This window comes from Bos mutus, chromosome 3 (genome assembly GCF_027580195.1).
Source record: "Bos mutus isolate GX-2022 chromosome 3, NWIPB_WYAK_1.1, whole genome shotgun sequence".
NCBI classification, from domain to species: Eukaryota; Metazoa; Chordata; class Mammalia; order Artiodactyla; family Bovidae; genus Bos; species Bos mutus.
In genome coordinates, this window is record NC_091619.1 from 29,194,935 (window position 1) to 29,214,365 (window position 19,431).

General features: G+C 35.8%; 1 protein-coding gene across 18 annotated transcripts in view; it reads left to right on the top strand.

The window, feature by feature from the left end:
* ST7L (suppression of tumorigenicity 7 like) overlaps positions 1-19,431 on the top strand; it is a 147,269-nt gene that overhangs the window by 21,097 nt on the left and 106,741 nt on the right. For all 18 annotated transcript variants that reach the window (XM_070367496.1, XM_070367499.1, XM_070367493.1 and 15 more), the window contains 6 exons: positions 3,855-3,933; positions 11,417-11,571; positions 13,069-13,166; positions 13,556-13,670; positions 16,213-16,285; positions 17,206-17,308. In XM_070367496.1, the coding sequence (XP_070223597.1) occupies positions 3,855-3,933; positions 11,417-11,571; positions 13,069-13,166; positions 13,556-13,670; positions 16,213-16,285; positions 17,206-17,308 (623 nt within the window). The remainder of the gene's footprint in view (positions 1-3,854; positions 3,934-11,416; positions 11,572-13,068; positions 13,167-13,555; positions 13,671-16,212; positions 16,286-17,205; positions 17,309-19,431) is intronic.

The window sequence follows — 19,431 nt, forward strand, 5'->3', positions numbered from 1 at the left end:
TAATATATCTTTAAAGGAGCAGGGTGAGGCAAGGAGCCTGTGGAAAGAGAAACCAGCGTAACACATAGGCTAATCAGAGGAACATTCTTCAATTAGATCAGACACAGTAAAGAGTCATATAAAGTTGAAGCTTTAGAGGTTGATTCTCTTAAAATTATGTGTCCCATTTTGGTCATTGCAAAGTTTTATGTAGTACTTCTAGAGGTATGAAAAATCCCCGTTAAGACTGAACTAGACTTTATCCATGAGTGATAGTCAAGAAATAGACTATTGGTTCCATATTGATCTTTATAGATACGCATATAAATATAATGATTTATATCTATAGTTTTATATTAAAAAAAGAAAAATGTGCCTATATGTGTGATGTGACAAATTTCTCTTGACTGTTGTCATTCAGTTCAGTTCAGTCCAGTTCAGTCACTCAGTTGTGTCTGACTCTTCGCGACCCCATGCATTGCAGCACGCCAGGCCTCCCTGTCCATCACCAACTCCTGGAGTTCACTTAGACTCACATCCATTGAGTCCGTGATGCCATCCAGCCATCTCATCCTCTGTCGTCCCCTTCTCCTCCTGCCCCCAATCCCTCCCAGCATCAGAGACTTTTCCAATGAGTCAACTCTTCACATGAGGTGGCCAAAGTACTGGAGTTTCAGCTTGACCTTCATTCCTTCCAAAGAAATCCCAGGGCTGATCTCCTTCAGAATGGACTGGTTGGATCTCCTTGCAGTCCAAGGGACTCTCAAGAGTCTTCTCCAACACCACAGTTCAAAAGCATCAATTCATCGGCGCTTAGCCTTTTTCACAGTCCAACTCTCACATCCATACATGACCACAGGAAAAACCATAGCCTTGACTAGACGGACTATAGTTGGCAAAGTAATGTCTCTGCTTTTGAAAATGCTATCTAGGTTGGTCATAACTTTCCTTCCAAGGAGTAAGCGTCTTTTAGTTTCATGGCTGCAGTCACCATCTGCAGTGATTTTGAAGCCCCCAAAAATAAAGTCTGACACTGTTTCCACTGTTCCCCCATCTATTTCCCATGAAGTGATGGGACCAGATGCCATGATCTTCGTTTTCGAATGTTGAGCTTTAGGCCAACTTTTTCACTCTCCACTTTCACTTTCATCAAGAGGCTTTTTAGTTCCTCTTCACTTTCTGCCATAAGGATGGTGGTGTCATCTGCATATCTGAGATTATTGATATTTCTCCCGGCAATCTTGATTCCAGCTTGTGCTTCTTCCAGCCCAGTGTTTCCCATGATGTACTCTGCATAGAAGTTAAATAAGTAGGGTGACAATATACCACCTTGATGTACTCCTTTTCCTATTTGGAACCAGTCTGTTGTTCCATGTCCAGTTCTAACTGTTGCTTCCTGACCTGCATACAGATTTCTCAAGAGGCAGGTCAGGTGGTCTGGGATTCCCATCTCTTTCAGAATTTTCCACAGTCTATTGTGATCCACACAGTCAAAGGCTTTGACATAGTCAATAAAGCAGAAATAGTTGTTGTCATTAGTAATTACTAAATTAGTAGATTTTTGTTCTTACTCTATTGATTTGTTTGTTTAGGACAGTGAACAGATATAATCAAGAGGCTATTTAACATTAAACTCCAGCTTCACAATTTTAAGTTGAAAAATATGGACCCACATTTCCACTTGGCAGTAATCAGTTAGACCTTAACTGTGATTCTCTCTTCTAGACAGTGCATGTACTTTAGTTTTGCAAGGTCTCAAGGCATTTATATTTCTGACCTCTGGTCTTAGATTGAATGGTAGTTAGTCCCTTCTGCTTGTTAGCATATTAGAATATTATTTAACTTGAAAAATAGATAAATTTGATTAAATTGTTAACTGCTTGTGTTATTTCTTCAGCATATCGTGAATTCTTAAAGAGAACTTTTGAAGACTGTAATAAATCAACAGTTAAATACTAAATCAACCATTGAATACTAAATGATTTCTAAACCTTGTTTTAGAGGGAAGTAAATATTTTCCTTCCTCTTCTTTATTTCCTGTTTCCTCTTTAGCTTAGAATTACATTGGTTGTGAGGAATAATAGGGCTGGATAGAGTATTTGAAAATATATGAATAACAAAAAATAAATGCTTAATGGTAGATTAGATGACTTTGTTAGAAATTGAAGAAATACAAATGAAAGTGAGATAGTTTCCATGTATTAAATTAGCAAAGATTGACACTGCTGCTGCTGCTAAGTCGCTTCAGTCGTGTCCGACTCTGTGTGACCCCATAGACGGCAGCCCACCAGGCTCCCCCGTCCCTGGGATTCTCCAGGTAAGAACACTGGAGTGGGTTGCCATTTCCTTCTCCAGTGCATGAAAGTGAAAAGTGAAAGTGAAGTCGCTCAGTCGTGTCTGACTCTAGCGACCCCATGGACTGCCACCTACCAGGCTCCTCTGTCCATGGGATTTTCCTACTCAGGGTTATTAAGGAAGTGGGGAAATAGTCACTCTCTTGCACTGCCGGAAAAAATGTGAATTAATACAATCTCATTGAGAGGAATTTGGGAATATATATCCAAAGTCCTTTAAAAGATGCATATGTTTTTAACCATTCCACTTCTAAAAATGAAATATTTGGCCAGGTATATACAAAGATAGATGTTAAAAGATGTTTATCATAGTTTTTATATCATTTTTATATTAGCAAAAAATTAATTATCCATCAAAAGAGAACTGGTTAAATAAATTACTATGTATACTTAATATGCTAGAGTACCAGGTAACCATTTAAATCGTTAATAAAATTCAATGTCAAAATTAGACCTGAAAATATTATGTAACTTATGGAAGAGAGCCTCATCATTAAAAATGGCAAGTTAAGTATTATATTTGATTTTTAGGTAATATTTTAATGTTTAAGCAAAATGCTATTCTTTACCTGGTTATTATCATATGGGTGCTGACTTGCATCAGTCTGTCAAGTTCAGGAAGCATTAGCTGTCAGCTAGCTAGTGACATGTTTGATATGAGAAATGTATTTTTGTTACACAAGTAGAATATATTATCTCCATTTCTAAGCCAAGACTAATATTTTGTTTCCAAAGGAAAACTTAAACGTTTTCCATATTATTCTTTCTGGACAGTTGTAGGTTTCTGTCCAAAAGCAACATTCATAGATTCTCTATTTTTCTTATCAAACTTGAAATAGGCCAAATAGTTTCATGGATCTTCTTTGTTTATTTGTTTGTTTAATTTTAAAGAAACTTTGCTTAATGTGAAGTTTTAAATTTGGTATAGTAAATGATAACAAAACTAATATTGTTATTCCAGAGAGATACTAATTCAGGCTTTTCTTGACTCTTAGTAGAGACTCATATTTTCCATAAATGTACTGTGTCCTAAATTAATTCCTTTTTTCCCCCCTTTAATATAAAATACAAATTCAAGCATTCTTTATGAACTGAATCTTTGATTAGATAAAAACTCTGGTTTTTAAGGTTTTTGTGTATTTTTAGCAGTTCCATAGAACCTTTCCAAAAGGATAAAAGAACAAGAATATTTCATTAATTATAATCTGATATCAATTTTAATATACATTTAGATATATAAATGTTCATGTATAATAATGATATAGTTAACTTGACTGAGTACCACCTATGTTATTATTCATATAAATCAGAGAAATAATATTATTCTATTTTATGTGAAGCTTCCAAATTTATTGTAAACTTTTCATAAGGTTAATGTGAGCCATCACCCCAGTTTGCTGTTTATGTTTAAGAACATGTTATTTAATCTTTGTTTATTCTTATAAATCATTCTTTGTACGTTTTGCATAAGATATTTTATGTTTGCCATCTCATCTACCTTTTGAAATGTTTTTCCTACAGTTATGCAGAAGGCATGGAGAGAAAGGAATCCTCCAGCTCGAATCAAAGCAGCCTATCAAGCTTTAGAATTAAACAATGAGTAAGTTTGAAATATAATATATGGAAAATAAGTTTGTTTTGAAGGAAACCCAGGCAAATGATTTTGTTTCCTTTTTTCTATCCCTAAGACATTTGGAGTCATTAATAGTCCCCTTTTTGCATACTAGGGACAGATTTGCAGTGTTCATTGACATTTGTTTTTTGCTTCTGAAATTGTAAACTTATCTTCTGTGCTTTTGAATAGAAATTAGGTAGAAATATTTTTCAAAAGGAAGAATACTGATCTAATTGATGATGACACTTGATAGAGTACGAAAATACTTATGCCACTCATTTTAATTTTGTTTTTCATTTATGTCATTCACTGAAAGCATTCATTCAGTCCTGAGACCTCTAGCTGCTAGTAGGATTAGAGGATTGGGAAAGGAATTCAAAATAAGAAAAACATGGCTCTAACCTTATTATTTTTAATGTTAGTAGCATTTTTTTTTTAAGTTCCTTTTATCAACTTTGTATTTTAAAAAGTATAAGTGAACTTAATATTTAAGACAGATCAATAAATATTGATCTAATATTAAATAAATGCCAAGAGTGAAAAATGGGCCTAGTTGGGATTAATCAAGGAATACCTCCTGAATAATGTGAATTTATCATTGTCCCTGTACTCCTCCTTTCTCCCCTACCACAGATATATTAATCCTTATTAAGAAGACTTACCCAAGGTAGAACAAAATGTCAGTGTAGGGAACTCAACAAGGAGTGAATCAAGTTTATTGAGACTCTGAAAACTAATCAGAAGTTTATTGCAACCTAAAGAATGCTTAATCAATTTTAAGAAATAACTGAATTTCTTTAAGAGAGCTTTGTTTATTTATTTTTGGTATTTTAACTTACACTAACCCCATCCTCCACCCCCTAGCTCAGTGGTAACCGCCTTGAAGACAACAGTCATCCTTCTGGGTATAATTCCGTCTATCAAAGGAAGCAGACTGGATCATATTCTCAAAGAACTGTGGTCTAAAATGGTCTGACTGGTCTGATGAACCCGTGAAGGACCAGCTCTAAGGGCTTGCCTTTTTTACTTTGGTTAATTTGAAACTCTCCCAGTACTGACACAGCTATACTGGGGGAGGGGGTGCCGTTAGTGGGGTGGGTAGGCTGGCATTTGTTAAAAATATTTAACAGCAAATGTATTAGGGCCTGCTGCCAGGAGCAAGGGGTAACAACAGGCAAACAATAGACAAACTAGAAAGCTTGGGAAAGGCTGAGGAATGAGAAACTGGGAAATAAAGGTTTTTAAAAGCTTCCACATATTCCTTGGAATCTCAGCAGCTACACACATGCCCAAGTTTGGGCACTTGCTCAGAAAAGACTTCAGGCCCTAAGCTCTCATGTCTGTCTAACTTTCAGGTCCTACACAAACAGAAAGTGAAAGCTAAGGTAGAGTTGTAAACTGCCTGACTGATGTTGAAGGTATGCCCCCCCACACACACAGAACCCATCTGCTAAGACTTGTTTTTTGTCTTGTTTTTGATTTCAGGGGTTTAGAGCAATCTCTATCAAGTCACTAACTAACCATTATGCTAAAAGAGCAGAGACTTCACTAGTCACTCATGATAGAGAAAATAAACTACAAAATCAGTTCAGAAGTTATTAAACAACTATAAACAGCAACAACAATCCCTGGGAAGGAGATGAAATCTGATTTCTAGAGTTGCTAGATTATAATATTTTAAATTTCCAGTTTTCAACAACAAAAAAATAATAAGACATACAAAACAGCAGAATATGCCTTTCACAGAGACAAGGAAATAAATAGAAACTGCCCTTGAGGAAGCCCAGACTTTGGACTTCCTGGACAAAAACTTTAAATCAACTATTTAAAATATGCTCAAGGATGTAAAGGAAGCCATATACAAAGAATTAAAGGAAACTATGAGAATCTGTCTCAGATTAGAGAGTATCAGTAAAGAGGTAGAAATAATAAAAGCTAAATAGAAATTCTAGAGTTGAAAAGTTTAACTGAAATTTAAAATTTCCTATTGGGGTTCAGCAGCAGATCTAAACAGGCAGAAGAAGGAATCAGCAAACTTGATTTTGGTCAAAAATAAAAGAATGAAGCAAAGAGAACAGAGCCTAAGAAACCTGTGGGACACTGTTAAACATACCTATGCATAATGGAGTCCCAAAAAGATAGAGAGAAAAAGGCAAAAAAGACTATTTGAAGAAATACTGGCTGAAAAGATCCCAAGTTTGATGAAAGGTCTGGATCTATACATCAGAGAAGCTCAGTGCACCCCACATAAGACATACTCAAAGATATCCACAATGAGATGCATTATAATCAAGCTTTCAAGAGCCAGAGATAAGGGCAGGTACCTGAAAGCAGCAAGAGAGAAGCAACTCATCACGTATAAGTAATCCTAAAAAAGATTAACAGCTGATTCTCATCAGAAACCATATAAGGCAGTGGAATAATATAGTTAAAGTTCAGGAAGAAAAAACCTGTTAGCTCAGGATTCTGTGTCCAGCAACCTTGTCCTTCCAAAAAAAAAAAAAAGAAGAAGAAGACATTCCCAGATAAACAGAAACAGTTCAGTGCTAGTAGACCTGAACTTCTCCTACAGGAAATGCTACAAGGAGGCCTTCAGGGTGAAATAAAATGATACTAGACAGTCTTGAGTCCACACAAAGCAGTGAAGAACACCAGAAGTGTAACTACATAGGCAAGTGAAGTCAATATTAACTTTTTTTTGGTTTGAAGTTCTTTTTATCTATATGATTTAAAAGACAGCTGTATAAAACAGTCCTTGTAAATCTATGTTGATGGATGTACAGTTTATATAGTTGCAATTTGTGACCATAACAACATAAGGGGGGAGAAGCGATATAGGAGCAAAGTTTTGAAACTATTGAAACTAAATTATTATTAATTCATTCTTGGTTTTTGTAAGTTGTTAAATATAATTGTTAACTGTTAAACACTAAGAAATAAAAAATATGATAAAAAGAAGTAAGGGAATCAAAATGGTATACTAGAAAATATCTAACACAAAAGAAGGCAATAATGCAGGAAATGAGAACAATAGCAACAAAAAAGACAGGATATATAGAAAACAAATAGGAAAATGGAGGAAACAATTTCTTCCTTATCACTAATTACTTAAAGGTAAATAGATTAAGTTCTTCAGTTAAGAGGCATTGATTAGCAGAATGGATAGGGAAAAAAAGTAGTCCAACTATATGCTATCTAAATTCTTTAGATTCAAGGACACAAGTACAAAGTGAAAGTGTAGACAAAATTCCATGCAAATAGTAGCCAAAGAGAAATGGAGTGGTTAATACCAGACAAAGTAGAATTTAAGACAAAAATTTTTACAAGACAAAGTTTGACATTATATAATGACAAAAGTTCAATTTATCAAGAAGATACAACAATTATAAACTTGTATACATCTAATAAGACAGCCCCAAAGTGTATGAACCAAAAACTGACAGAATTGAGGGAGAAATAGAGTTCAACAATAATAGTTGAAGACATCAACACCTCATTTTCAATAATGGATAGAATAACTAGACAAAAGATACACAAAGAAATAGAAGACTTGAACAAACAATACTGTAAACCAACTGTATCTAACAGATACCTACCCAACAACATTTCCATATACCCGAAGTATACATGGAACATTTTCCAGGATACATCATAGTTAGGGCATAAATAATTCTCAATAAACTTAAAATGATTGAAATCATATAAACTATCTACCCTCACTACCGTGAAATGCAACTAGAAGTCAGTAACAGAAGAAAATTCAGAAATTTCACCATATTGGAATGTGTGGAAATTAAACAACAAACTCTATAGACAAATAATGTCAAAGGAGAAATCACAAGATGAATTAGAAAAATGCTTTGGGATGAGTGAAAACGAAAACATAACATATCAAAAATCATGAAATACAGCAAAAGCAGTACATGCTCAGAGAAAAATTTATAGCTGTAAATACCTACATTAATAAAGAAAAAAGATCTTAAATCAAGGACTTAGCTTTATACCTTAAGGAGTTAGAAAATGCAGAGCCAACTAAACTCAAGGCAGAAGGAAGGGAGTAATAAAGATTCAGTTCAGTTCAGTTGCTCAATCGTGTCTGACTCTTTGTGACCTCATGGACTGCAGCACACCAGGCTTCCCTGTCCATCACCAGCTCCCGGAGCTTGCTCAAATTCATGTCCATCGAGTCACTGATGCCATCCAACCATCTCATCCTCTCTTGTCCCCTTTTCCTCCTGCCTTCAATCTTTCCCAGCATCAAGGTCTTTTCCAAGGAGTTGGTTTTTCGCATCAGGTGGCCAAAGTATTGGAGTTTCAGCTTCAGCATCAGTCCTTCCAGTGAATATTCAGGACTGATTTCCTTTAAGATTGACTGGTTGAATCTTGCAGTCCAAGGGACTCTCAAGAGTCTTCTCCAACACCACAGTTCAAAAGCATCAATTCTTTGGTGCTCAGCCTTCTTTATAGTCCAACTCTCACATCCATCCATGACTACTGGAAAAACCATCGCTTTGACTACGTGGACCTTTGTTGGTAAAGTAATGTCTCTGCTTTTTAATATGCTGTCTAGGTTGATCATAGCGTTTCTTCCAAGGAGCAAGCGTCTTTTTAATTTCATGGTTGCAGTCACCATCTGCAGTGATTTTGGAGCCCAAGAAAAAGTCTTTCACTGAAACCACTGAAACAATGGTTTCCCCATCTATTTGCCATGAAGTGATGGGACCAGATGTCATGATCTTAGTTTTTTGAATGTTGTTTTAAGCCAGCTTTTTTTTCACTCTCCTCTTTCACTTTCATCAAGAGGCTGTTTAGTTCCTCTTCACTTTCTGCCATAAGCATGGTGTCATCTGCATATCTGGGTATTGATATTTCTCCCGGCAATCTGATTCTAGCTTGTGCTTCATCTAGCCTGGCATTTTGCATGATGTACTCTGCATATAAGTTAAATAAGCAGGGTGACAATATACAGCCTTGACATACTCCTTTCCTGATTTGGAACCAGTCTGTTGTTCCATGTCCAGTTCTAACTGTTGCTTCTTGCCTGCATACAGACTTCTCAGGAGGCAGGTCAGGTAGTCTGATATTTCCATATCTTGAAGAATTTTCCAGTTTGTTGTGATCTACACAGTCAAAGGCTTTGGCATAATCAATAAAGCAGAAGTAGATGTTTTTCTGGAACTCTCTTGCTTTTTCCAACGGGTGGCAATTTGATCTCTGGTTCCTCTGTCTTTTCTAAATCCAGCTTGAACATCTGGAAGCTCACGGTTCACGTACTATTGAAGCCTGACTTGGAGAATTTTGAGCAGTACTTTGCTAGCATGTTTCATGGGGTTCATGGGGTCGCAAAGAGTCGGATACGACTGAGTGACTGAACTGAACTGAACTTGCTAGCGTGTGAGATGAGTACAATTGTGTGTTTTTTGAACATTCTTTGGCATTGCCTTTCTTTGGGATTGAAATGAAAACTGACATTTTCCAGTCCTGTGGCCACTGCTGAGTTTTCCAAATTTGCTGGCATATTGAGTGCAGCACTTTCACAGCATCATCTTTTAGGATTTGAAATAGCTCAACTGGAATTCCATCACCTCCACTTGCTTTATTCACAGTGATGCTTCCTAAGCATCAAGGCCCACTTGACTTCACATTCCAGGATGTCTGGCTCTAGGTGAGTGATCACACCATCGTGGTTATCTGGTGGTTATCACACCATTGTGAAGATCTTTTTTGTATAATTCTTCTGTGTATTCTTGCCACCCCTTCTTAATATCTTCTGCTTCTGTTAGGTCCATACCATTTCTGTCCTTTATTTTGCCCATCTTTGCATGAAATGTTCCCTTGGTATCTCTAATTTTCTTGAAGAGATCTCTAGTCTTTCCCATTCTATTGTTTTTCTCTATTTCTTAGCATTGATCACTGAGGAAGGCTTTCTTATCTCTTCTTGCTATTCTTTGGAACTTTGCATTCAAATGGGTATATCTTTCATTTTCTCCTTTGTCTTTAACTTCTCTTCTTTTCTCAGCTAATTTTTAAGGCTTCCTCAGACAACTGTTTTGCCTTTTGCATTTCTTTTTCTTGGGGATGGTTAGATAAATTAGATTTCATCAAAAGCTTTTGTGCAATCAAAGAATATTGTCAAAAAAGTGAAAATGCAACCCACAGGTTGAGAGAAAATATTTGCAAGTCATATTTGATAAGGGCCTAGTATTCAGAACATAGAAAGAACTCTTACAACTCAGTAACAAAGACAACCCAATTAAAAATGGGCAAAGGATTTGAATAGACATTTTTTCTAGGAAGATATATAAATGACCAAAAAGTACATAAAAAGGTGCTCAATGTCACTCATCATAAGATAAATAAAAATGAAAAACACAATTTAATACCCCTTCACAAGAGGGGTATAACAACAGTAATAGAACAAAAACAAAAAATAGAAAGTGTTTATGAATAACTGAAATTTGTTACCAAGTCCGACCTCATAGCGAGTGCTTGCCATATGACAGGCCAATAATTGAGCAATGAGTTGTTGGGGCAAGGAATAACAGCTTTATTCTGAAAGCCAGAAAATCAAGAAGATGGTGCATTTATGCTTACAAAGAACTCTCTTGCCTCAGTTAGAATTCAGTCTTCTTTTATACTAAAAGGGAAAGGAGTGAAGTCAAACATTTCCTGGTTCCTATCCACCCCTGGAGGAGTGTGTTAATTTCTTCCTCCCAGGTGGGCCTGGCCAAGATGTTTCCTGTGAGCTAAATAAAAGTCTTTTAGCATAATGCTTATATCCTGGGAAGCAGAGTTCTGAGAGTTGTATTATTATGTATAATTTAAGTTTATAGGCAACATCCCTTTAGTGATTAACTTAGAATAGAAAATTTTCTTCCCTGTTACAGAAAGTTAGGTAAAGATAGGGAAATGTTATGTAAATAGACATACCCTAAAGAAACTACAAACAAAGGTCTGTCTAGTCAAGGCTATGGTTTTTCCAGTGATCATGTATGGATGTGAGAGTTGGACTATAAAGAAAGCTGAGCGCCGAAGAATTGATGCTTTTGAACTGTGGTGTTGGAGAAGACTCTTGAGAGTCCCTTGGACTGCAAGGAGATCCAACCAGTCCGTCCTAAAGGAGATCAGTCCTGGGTGTTCATTGGAAGGACTGATGCTGAAGCTGAAACTCCAATACTTTGGCTACCTGATACAAAGAGCTGACTCATTGGAAAAGACCCTGATGCTGGGAAGGATTGAAGGCAGGAGGAGAAGGGGATAACAGAGGATAAGATGGTTGAATGGCATCACCGACTCAATGGACATGGGTTTGGGTGGACTCCGGTAGTTGGTGATGGACAGGGAGGCCTGGCGTGTTGCAGTTCATGGGTCGCAAAGAGTCGGACACGACTGAGCGACTGAACTGAACTGAAAGAAACTACTTGCTTTACCATTTTCCTTAAAATTGTCTTGCTTGCTTTCTTTAAAGCTGTGCCACTGCATATGTTCTACTGGCTGAGGAAGAAGCAACAACTATTGTAGATGCCGAAAGGTTATTTAAACAGGCACTCAAGGCAGGAGAAACAATTTATAGGCGGTCACAACAGTGCCAGCACCAAAGTCCTCAGCATGAAGCTCAACTGAGTAAGTGAATATGAACTAATTTTCACCTGTCTTTTAGTTCCTGCAGTTGCCTCTTTTATGTGTAAAACACAATACAATAAATTTTTAAAAACTTAATACTTAAAAGTTAGCTGCTCTTCATGAGATATAACAGATCTGTTCAAGTCAGCAAGACAGAAATGTGTATGAGCTAGAGAATGTTTGTGGAAGAGAATAGATCTGTTCTGGTTATTGAGAGATGTGCTGCTCTGAAACTTAACAGTAATTTATTTCATGCAAGAATTGGGCTGGTCATTGGAGAAACACAACTCAAAAATATTCAAGATTCAAGAGAACCTTCTAATAATGATAAACAGCTGTTACTTTTATCCACCCTTACCTAAGCAGTAGTAGAGGTATATATATCATTTGGTTTGCTCTTCAGGCTGTAAAAATATCTCCATATAGTGCCAGGGAGTGGCCCTTTAGCACAAAAACCAGCCTTACACTTGGTATTGACTCTTTCTTTGGTGGTTTTTTTCTCTACAGTATGTTTGAGATCATATGGGCCATAGCAGCTGACATCCTTTCTTTCCACTCTTAGGCATACTCTCCCAGTTGTGATTGAGACACTTACCAAAGATGTTAGAATTTGTAATGTTGTTGCTTCCTGCTATATTGTGTGGCCAGAGGGTTTAATTTCATGATTTTGGCAAAGAGTAGGCAATAAATTGAAATATGTTTATATAATGAATTATCTGCTGGGAGTTAAGTTCTAAATCTTTTGTTTGTGGAAATTAAAATTTGGATGTTTTCTCTCTAAACTAAATATTGATGTATATAGGATGTTTCATTAATGCATGTTGTTATAACACACAACTGTGGGAATATATAATCTTACAGTTTAGAACTAATGAAACTACATCTGTAAAAAAGTCATGCCATTTGTCCTTGTATAATCTCAAATTTAGTTATGGGATAGGTTCAGAAATATTTGTTAGCCCTTTCTAGAAGTAGTTTTGCCCTTGAGCAAAAATTTACACTAGTATATAAATTTTGTTTTGAATATCTTTTGTCAGTTAAAATAGTAGATAATATTAAAATAGTAGATTGTTTATACAGAAACTTAATAGATTCATGTTATTTTTTCTATTAATGTATGTCTTTTAATAGTAAAATCTACTTGCCTAGTATACACATATTACTTTATATATACTGTACTCAGATTACGTAGAGTCAAAAATAGTCCTATATGTATATATATACATGTATATATTTTAAACCTTTAATATAAAAAACTTCAAACATCTATAAAAATATAGCAATATAATTAACTTTCATTCATTGTTCATTACCCAAATGCAACAATTATTAATATTCTTCCATTCTGACACAATTTAATTTTAATTGAACCTTCCAGGGTATATAAAATTATTTGCCTTCCAGGCTAATAAAATTGATAGATAAATATATTAAGGAAATAGCTGGTCATAATATAAAAGTGATAGTTTTGGGTCATTTGTTGTTTTTTTTAAATAGGGAGAGATACCAATGTACTGGTGTATATTAAAAGAAGACTGGCAATGTGTGCAAGAAAATTGGGAAGAATAAGAGAGGCAGTAAAAATAATGAGAGACGTAAGTCAATTTGATGACTTAACCTTTATCTTTATTCTTTCAAAACGGAAAATATGTTTTAAGTTGCTGGTTAAGTTAATGCATAATCACTGTGTGGCTTTTTATTTTGTAACATTTATTTATTGGTGGTACCATGCATCTTGTTGCATCTTAGCTCCCCAACCAGGGATCAAACCTCAGGCCCTGGCAGAGAAAGCGCCAACCACTGGACCCCTAGGGGATTCCCCAGAATCTTTTTTTTCTTTTTTTCAATTGATAGTTTTATAACAAGATACTTAATATACACAAATTTCTTAGAGGTTGAGTCTCCAAAGTTTTAATAAAGAATTTCTACTTCTGTATTGAGTTCATTTGCTATAATTTTAATCTTTTTTTCTTTTAATATACAGTTAATGAAAGAATTTCCTCCTCTTACCATGTTGAACATCCATGAAAATCTCCTAGAATCACTTTTAGAATTACAGGCCTATGCAGATGTCCAAGCAGTTCTAGCAAAATATGATGGTGAGTGATAATTCTCTTAGTTGATTCTTTACCAGCTGAGCTAGCAGGGAAGCCCCTCTTAGTTGATAGCATAGTTAGAGTGTTTTTTTTTTTCCCCCAATATAAAGTGATCACAAATGGTATCCTACTCTGGTATTTCTGTGACTTTCTCTTTGCATTCTTTCCAGTCAATATTTAGAATCTGTGGACACAAGTCACTATTAAGTATCTTCTTCTTTTTTGTAAATATTTACTTATGTGGCTACGTCAGGTCCTAGTTGACGCATGCAGGATCTTTGTTGCGTCACGCAGATCTTTTGTTGCAATGCACAGGCTCTCTAGTTGTGTGTGAGGGCTCAGTAGTTGTGGTGCACAGGTTTAGTTGCTCTGTAGCACGTGGAATCTTAGTTCCCTGACCAGGGGTTGAACCCACGTCCCCTTGAATTGCAAGGCAGATTCTTAACCACTGGACCACCAGGGAAGCCCCTAAGTATCTTCTTTATCAATACTTTTTATAGCAAAAGTCTGCAAGGAAAAATTTTCCCTCTGTCAAAGTATATTCATTTGTTTTAGTGCCTGTGTGAGGCACTTGGAATACAGTGGTAAACAAGAAAACATGGACTTAACCCTTAAAGGGTTTGCAGTTTGGTAGAACATACAGACAAATGGATAGTAGTTATATTGAAGCATAGTGTGTTAGGTGACGTAATTGGAAAAGTATGGAGTGCTATACACTTCATTTCTTTTGGAGTGATGGAGAAGGCTAACAGAAGTTGCTTAGCAGTATATATGAGTAACTCAGAACAACATTTTACAATGCTTTTTAGTTAAAAAGAGTAATTTATTATCTCATCTGATGCTTACAACAATCTTGAGAGATGGTAGGACAAGTATTTTACTATTTCCAGTTAATAAATAAGGAAACTGGAGTTGAAGAAGGCTAAGTAATTGCGTAAGGTCTCCTAGCCAGTAAGTGGCAAGCCTGAACTTAAATTTAGGTATTCGATTTCTTTACTAGTTTCCCCAAAGTAAGAAGTCAATATATGTTGGCTGTTTTTATTATTGTACTATAACAGTGCCAGTTTATCATAAATGGAGTTGAGATAATTTTTAAGAAGCGTAGTCTTTCTCCTCATTCTGAGTGAGCCATCGGCTTTTAACCTGAAACTGAGAACATCCTAACAAGCATAATTTTTCTTGTCATAGCTTTCATTATATCAGAACACATATGTCACTTATTCATACTGTCCTGTTGTAAGCTCCTACCCATTAGCTTAGGAATCCCCGTGACTTAGAAAGTTTGAAATGTATTACACTTGGAAAGAGAAGTTTATTTCTTTTAAACATCTGGAATTCTTAGGAAGTGCTTTAGAGTAATATAGGCTCATGGAGAAATTTGTGAGAAATTCTTTCCATATGTTACTTATCAGATGTATGGCCTGCTTATGATATGTATGATGAACAAGCTTAAGGACTGAATGTGAAAAATCAGAATGGACCTATTCATTAAAAATAAAATAAAACTAGCAACCTGGATATGCCTCTATGTTTTCAGTTATTTGTATCAGTCTCCAGTTTTTAACTCTTCTAGAGTCCTGAAAAAAGTTAAAAGCAAGTTTACTTCTTTAGTTCTCCATTTGCTAGTATAACTCTGGAATCTGGAAAGAGAGTCCTGTAGTCTTACTCTCCTGATAACATTGTTTGGGGCATTCTTTAAGATAATTTCATTATAGTTCTCAATTTCTTTTTATTTTATAAAAGACTATCACTTAAGAAAATGTAGAAAATGCGAAAACATAGGAAGAAGAAAATGAAAATCACCCATGGTTATATCACTTAGATTTAACTACTGTTAATTTTTTTTTAATCTTAGTTTTTCTCTGTGAATAGGTGGAGGTTTTATGTATTCTATCTATACAGTGCCCTTTTCCCTGGATACTATTATTGTAAGCAGCCTATTTGGAGAAGGAAATGGCAACCCACTACAGTATTCTTGCCTGGAGAATCCCGTGGACAGGGGAGCCTAGTGGGCTGCTGTCCATGGGGTCTCACAGAGTCAGACACGACTGAAGCAACTTAGCATGCATGCATTGGAGAAGGAAATGGCAACCCACTCCAGTATTCTTGCCTGGAAAATCCCAGGGACAGAGGAGCCTGGTGGGCTGCTGTCTATGGGGTCGTACGGAGTCGGACACGACTGATGTGACTTAGCAGCAGCAGCAGCAGCAGCAGCAGCAGCAGCAGCAGCAGCAAGCAGCCTTTTATAAATATTTGTTGAGTACTTTCTAATATTGTATGAGGACTTTCACAGACATCTATGCTAGAAAATTATCATTTCTCTATTTTGAGAAAACTGAGGTTAAAGAAGTTGCGGCTAGTTCAAGGATATATAGTTGGTAAATAGTAGAATCAAGATTTCAAACTCAGGTCTTCCAATTTCATGTCCATGTGCTTTTACTGCTTTATTATCAACATATCTGTTGAATTGAACTATGAATTATTATTACTAAAAATTGTCCTAAGGTATTTATGTGTTTCTTACCTAAATTAATTATTATTATAGATATAAGCCTTCCAAAGTCAGCAGCCATCTGTTATACAGCAGCACTATTGAAGACAAGGACTGTTTCAGATAAGTAAGTAGTTATGAAAACTACAAGTTTAGAAAGACTGCTAAAATCAATATTATGTTTTTCATTCACTGACTTTAAAAATGCTTTTTTCCCTCAACTTCCTGTTGAATAACCCTTAACTTACGGGGCTTTGAAGATTCTTACTGTCTGTAACAGTGGAAACTGCAAGGTTTTTAGAGCTAAGTAAACTTGGGTGCAAATTCAAAGTCTACAACATACCAGCTGTGGAACTTTGGTCAAGTTAATCACTTTGAGTTTCTTCCTCATCTATAAAATAAGAATAATACTATAGGGTGGTTGTGTGAAGATTGTGTGTGTTAAATGCCGAAAGCATTGCTAGACAAAAAGTATATTCAGTACATAGTAGCTGTGATGATAATGATAAGGTTGTATGGTAGGGAAATAGGTTTCATGTTATCTGTTCTAAGATTATAATTCTGAATTATTGTGATTTCCTTGTATTTTTGGCTGCCATTAATGAATTTCTCTTTATTCCACAGGTAAGATACTCAGAAACCAACCAAATAGCAAATGTTTTCTTTTACTTTAGCTTACAATGCCTTAATGTGAATTAGAATGAAATGTTCACAGATTTTTTTCCTCTCAGTGAATGTTTGCTAAGAATATAATACTTCTGTCTTCATGAGATTCTCTAGATGTCCTTGTGTAGCATTTATTATTTCATTACTTTGCTCAAAGTGTGACTTTAATGGATTTCTGAAGGCTTTCTTCACCTTAACTTGAAGATTTCTATCTCTTATGCTGCCTTCTTTTATATGTTGAACCAAAGTATAGTAGCTATTTGACTTTGACTTTTGCCATCACCAGAAACCTCTGATTCAGGGGCTAGATGACCTTAATTAATAAATTAAAATATTTATGTATTTAAATATTTATTTCTTCATTTTGTTCTTTTCTTATAGATTCTCTCCAGAAACAGCCTCCAGAAGAGGGTTAAGCACAGCAGAAATTAATGCTGTGGAAGCAATTCATAGAGCTGTGGAATTTAATCCTCATGTTCCAAAAGTAAGAAATTTTAGGAGGGAGGTGGGAGGGGGGTTCAGGATTGGGAACACGTGTACACCCGTGGCAGATTCATGTTGATGTATGGCAAAACCAATGCAATATTGTAAAGTAAAAAAAAAAAAAAGAAATTTAATGATGAAAATACTACTTTTTGTCAGTAATGTCTAACGTGGCTCCCGCTTGCCAGAGTCCAGCTCCAGCAACTTTTATTTAAGTTAATCAGATTCATAACAGTGTATAGACCAAATTTTGGGTCTCCATAATTTGAGGCAGAATTGTTTTAGTCTGCTATGTTTTGATGTTTGCCTTAAAGGGGATGTTAAAAAGTATTTAGAAAGGTAGATGGGAGCAATATTTCACTATAGGCTTTATAATCGCTGTCAAAATAAAATTTGAGGTATGTTCAGTTAGCTGTTCCTTTTACTATAGTTACAGAGAAGAAATAAAATGACTTGGCCCTATGAACGATCATTCATATTTCAGATCATTAAATCAGATTTCCTGTTACTTTAAAAGCTTCTTACATCTAGGCAGATGCCTGGGTTTTAAATGAGGCCTAGGTAGACAAAGATTGAAGACAAATTAAAATAATCAGTGTTAGGAAACGATGTGGAAGTTTCCGGTAAACTGCTGAATTGATGTTTATTTATTCCCAGACAAAACTGTACTCATCTCATTTGTCTTTATTTTGTAACACCTTGCAAACATACGGATTATTGGTTAATCTATGTGTGTTATCCCCCAAGGTGAAATTTTGGGTTTTAAAAACAATGTTCCAAATTAGAAAGTATAGTGTATTCAAGAATATGATTTTATTTAAAAATGTAATTGTACATTTCAGTATAATGTGTTAGTGGAATTTGGAAACTAGCAAATATTAAAGGATTAACCTCTAAAAGATAATCTCCAAGAAATATGAGTTGTAAGTCTGTTTAGAGTAAATAAAGACAGAGTCAAGAATATTACTGAAATCTAAGAATGAAAGTCAACAATATTTATGCTGTTTTCTCATTAAGTGAAACTGGTTCCATAAATTTAAATAAAAATTTTAGTATAAATTGTAATACATAAAAAGCAAAGAATAAAAAAACAGAATGTGCATCTTGATGATTTATTGTAAAGCAAATAAGTGGGAACTACCACTGAGGTCAAGAAACAACATTGTCATTTCCCAGAAACCCACCTGCCCTTTTCCAATTACAGCTTCTTCCTTCCTGCCTAAAGGAAAGAACTGTTCTTTTTTCTTTATTTTAACTTTTTATTGTGTATTGAGGTTCAATTCAGTTCAATTGCTCAGTTGTGTCTGACTCTTTGCGACCCTATGGACTGCAGCACACCAGGCCTCCCTGTTCATCGCCAGCTCCTGGAATTTACTCAAACTCATGTCCATTGAGTCAGTGATACCATCCAACCATCTCATCCTCTGCTGTCCCCTTCTCCTCCCGTCTTCAATCTTTCACAGCATCAGGGTCTTTTCCAATGAGTCAGTTCTTCGCATCAGGTGACCAAAGTATTGGAGTTTCATCTTCAGCATCAGTCCTTCCAATGAATATTCAGGACTGATTTCCTTCAGGATGGACTGGTTGGATCTCCTTGCAGTCCAAGGGACTCTCAAGAGTCTTCTCCAACACCACAGTTCAAAAGTATCAATTCTTCGGCGCTTAGTTTTCTTTATCATCCAACTCTCACATCCATGCGTGACTACTGGAAACACCATAGCTTTGACCAGATGGACCCTTGTTGGTGAAGTAATACCTCTGCTTTTTAATATGCTGTCTAGGTTGGTCATAGCTTTTCTTCCAAGGAGCAAGTGTCTTTTAATTTCATGGCTGCAGTCACCATCTGCAGTGATTTTGGAGCCTAGTAATATAAAGTCTCTCACTGTTTCCACTGTTTTCCCATCTGTTTGCCATGAAGTGTGAGGTATTGAGGTATAGCCAGTCAACAATGTTGTGACAGTTTTAGGTGAAAAGCAAGAGAACTCAGCCATACATATACATGTATCCACTCTCCCCCATTCTCCCTCTCTGTCTTTATTTACTCTCATCTAGGCTGCCACATAACATTGAGTAGAGTTCCATGTGCTATGATAGTAGGTCCTTGTTGGTTATCCATTTTAAATG